Source organism: Galeopterus variegatus, unplaced genomic scaffold (assembly GCF_000696425.1).
Source record: "Galeopterus variegatus unplaced genomic scaffold, G_variegatus-3.0.2 Scaffold6355, whole genome shotgun sequence".
Classification (NCBI taxonomy): Eukaryota; Metazoa; Chordata; class Mammalia; order Dermoptera; family Cynocephalidae; genus Galeopterus; species Galeopterus variegatus.
Genome location: NW_007732466.1, coordinates 104874 through 108796, shown reverse-complemented (window position 1 = coordinate 108796; position 3923 = coordinate 104874). Strand labels below are relative to the sequence as shown.

Sequence of the window (3923 nt, the reverse complement as noted above, 5' to 3'; positions counted from 1 at the left end):
GTCTCAGATTATTGATGCAGGTTCTTCCAGTCGAGATCCTGCTTGGGGCATCCTCTTAGGCACCCTGCTTGCCTTCAGCGACTGACCATCTAGTTGCACCAGACAAACAACCAGAACCCTTTGTATAACCAAATAAAGTCACAGAGTTACCTTTCTGCTTTGTCCTGTGGTCCATGAGAGTGTGGAGGCATGGAAGATGTGAGGAGGGCCAAACATATCCAGGGAGGTGGGGTGGCCCAGGGGAAGAGGATCCTGGCAAAGTGACAGTGTCATGCCAAGCAACCAGGAGGAACTCAAATATTCCTTTATCTACCCCCCTTCCTGTAGGGGTCTGAGCTCTAGCCTGAGTTCGGCCACTGACTTATGAGATCCTGGCCAAATCTCTCCTTTTTTCTGAGCCTCAGTTTCCTCCTTTGTAAAATGAAGGGCCTTACAAGTTGGAGCTGAGTCTCATCAGGCCAATTTTTCATTATGATCACTTATTGAGTGTCTATGTATGTGTCAGATACTCTGCTAGTATCTGTGCTAGTGTTTTACGTATAGGAGTTCATTTAATCTTCACAAGACCTCAGTGAGATAGCTTTTATCCCTATTTTTCAAAGAAGAAATTGGCTCTAGGATGTTAAATTACCTGTCCAGAGTAGCACTTTCCTTGCCCCCCCACCCCCCCGCAGATCTCTGTCCCTGATGAGGGAATTTCATTGAGAGATTTGGATACCTGAGCTGCTTTCTTCTGCCCAACAGTTGTTTCTTTGTGTAAGTTGGCAAATGAGGAGCAGAGAGGAAAGAGTAGGGCTGGGGATAGCTGGTTTTTATCCAGAGTTTAGGTTCTGGGCTCTTAGGGGAGGAGGGCAGTGTGATTCCTCTCTTTGGCCATAAGGGGGCAGGGGGAGAGCAGATAACCCACCCTGCAACTTCACTCATACCTCAAGTTGGGGTGGGGGGTGGGGGGGAAGTAAGAGAAAGAGAGAGAGGGAGAGAGAGACAGAGAGAGAGACAGAGACTGTAGAGGTGGGGAATAGGGAAGGGAAAGTCCCTGTGTCAGGCCATTTATGTGTATGATTTCTTTTTCTTTTTTTGTCTTTTTTCGTGTCCAACAACGGATCGCAACCCTCAGTGTCATGCCTGTACTGGACCGGGACCGGCAACGGGATCGCAACCCTCGGTGTCGCGTCCGCACCTCGCTCAGCCAGTGAGCGGGAACCGGTCTGTATGTGGGATCTGAACCCTCGGCGGGAGCGCCACCGCGCTCCCAAGCGGCGCACTGTAGCAGTGCGCCACCAGGCCGGCCCTATGTGTATGATTTCAATTTAATTCATTCTACTATTTCATGAGGTTTAGAGGCAGGGACTTAGGGTACCTTTATTTTGGGTTAAGTATTTTCTGTGCATTACCTCATTTATCCTTACTACAACCTTATTAAATAAATATTGTCATTTCTGTTTTTCCATTTTATGGGTGAGGAGATAAGATTAACTATCTGGGGTCACAGAGTCCACCTTGGTTAATAGCTTGCGCAAGTGGGATCTGAAGCACAGGTGCCTGCAATTGACCTCAGAAGTGGGGCTGACATGAAGGCCTAGATTACCGTGGACTTTGATTACATCCATTATCAATCCAGGATTTGGACAGGGTGGTTGGGAAGTTGAAGGAGGTTATGGTAAGTGGAATAGGGTTGATTGGAGACCAGAGAGCCTGTGGTAAGAGGCTGTTATGTCACAAGAGAGATTTTTGTGGATGAGTTTTATGGTCCATCCTTTCCTAACTTCTGATCAGTTGGGCTAGCAGGTTGTTTTAGAGGGCCGAGCCAAGCTGTGGGAGGGCCAAGGTATACTTCCACAGATTCTGTTAACCCCACTAGCAAATGTAGTGAGGACATCAACAACCTTCAAAGGGAATTGGCAAGTCAAAGGGAGGAGTGGTGTCCCAGGTGCCCCAAATGGATGGCCCTATTCCTAATGTCAGGATGGGACATATTTACTACATGCTAAAGATGATATGTAACAAAAATATTGGATATTGAGTGCACTTATAATGAATGCCATGGATGTATCACCCAGCTCAAGTAATAGGACATCAGGAGTAACTTGCATCTTACCTGTGTGTTTCTTCCCATCCCATCTCTTTGCCTCCTGTCATGCAGTAACCACCACTTCACATTTTATTTAGTTCTGCTTGACTTAGATTTATATATATTTTGATCATATGTGCATTATATATTTAAACAACAAATATTGTTTAGATTTGCTTGCTTTTGAGCTCTGTAAAAATGGTATCATATATGTCATTTTCTGGAACTTGCTTCTTAAAACTCATTGTCATGTGCTATGGATTGAATCATGTCCCCTCAACACTTAATGTATTGGAAACTTAATCCCCACCATGACAATGTTAAGAGGGTGGGAAATCCTATTATGGTAATTGAAAGGTGGGGTCTTAAAGTGGTGATTAGATTGTGAGTACCATGTCCTTACTGATGGATTAACACATTGCTGGTTTAATCATGGGCATGGTTCTGATGGCTTTAAAAGGAGAGTATGTGAGAAGCTCTCTCTCTCTTTGCTTCTGCCATTTTGCCATGTGATACCCTGTGTTGCTGGAGCCACCACCAAGAAGGCCCTCACCAGATGTTCCCTGGTCTTTGGACTTCGCAGACTCTGTAACTGTAAGCAATAAATATTGGCTCTTTACAAATTACCTAGTTATTTCTCTTATAACCAACATAAGCAGACTAATATATCACGTTTATAATATTCATCCATGTCCTAGTGTGTGGCTTGCTACTATGAATGTTCGTGTACATGTCCCCTTTTACATGTCTTGTATGAATGTATAAGTTTCTCCTGGGTATAAATGCAGGAGTGAAATTGCTGAGCTGTAGGGTTTGTTCAGCTTTGGGAGACAATGCCAAATTGCTCTCCAAAGGTTGTACAGTTACACATTACTGGTGAGAAAGTAAAGAATTCTTGTTGATCCACATGCCCTACAGCTTTTCAGGCTTTAAAATTATTGCCAGTCTGCTGGGTACAAAATGGTATCTCATTATGGTATGAATTTCTGTATCCCTAGTTATTTAAGTAGGTTGAGCTTCTTTTCATGTGTGTATTGACTATGCTTCTTTTGTGAAATGACCATTTTAGGAGGTCTATTTTTCTATAGGGTTGTTTTTCTTTTTCTTATTGATATGTAGGAGTTTCTTTTATATTCTTATATATGGAAAGATTTGTATGATATTTCAATTCTATTTTTCCATGAACTTTTTGAAGTACTCTTGTATATTAAGCCTTTGCCAGTTAGATTATTTGTCATCATTTCTTTTTTTTTTTTTCCCCTTTTTGTCTTTTTTTTGTGTGACTGGCAACGGATGGCAACCCTCAGTGTCGCGCCCGTACCGGACCGGGACCAGCAACGGGATCGTCCCCTTTTTGTCTTTTTTTTGTGTGGCTGGCAACGGATCGCAACCCTCAGTGTCGCGCCCGTACCGGACCGGGACCAGCAACGGGATCGCAACCCTCGGTGTTGTGCCCGCACCTCGCTCAGCCAGTGAGCGGCCGGTCTGTATGTGGGATCTGAACCCTCGGCGGGAGCACCGCTGTAGCAGTGCGCCACCGGGCCGGCCCTATTTGTCATCATTTCTTATGGCATCTTTTGAAGTACAGAATTTTAATGTTGAATTTACCAATCTTTCTGTTTTATGCTTGATTCTTCTTGTGCCTTGTTTAAAAGATCCTTCCCTACCTCAAAATCCAGGATATGTTCTTTTATTTACTCCAAAAAAGTTATGTTTGGCTTTTGCATTTGTTTGTTATCTATTTATAATTTTTTTTTTTTTTTAAAGATGACCGGTAAGGGGATCTTAACCCTTGACTTGGTGTTGTCAGCACCACGCTCAGCCAGCGAGCCAACCGGCCATCCCTATATGG

At 43.9% G+C, this 3923-nt stretch overlaps 1 protein-coding gene across 1 annotated transcript in view; it reads left to right on the top strand.

Annotated features, from left to right (window-relative positions):
• LYPD4 (LY6/PLAUR domain containing 4) overlaps window positions 1-155 on the top strand; it is a 2538-nt gene extending 2383 nt beyond the window's left edge. Inside the window, exon 5 of the mRNA XM_008590770.1 lies at window positions 21-155. Within this exon, the coding sequence (XP_008588992.1) occupies window positions 21-85 (65 nt within the window). The 3' untranslated portion in view covers window positions 86-155. The remainder of the gene's footprint in view (window positions 1-20) is intronic.
• Window positions 156-3923: the final 3768 nt, after the last annotated feature.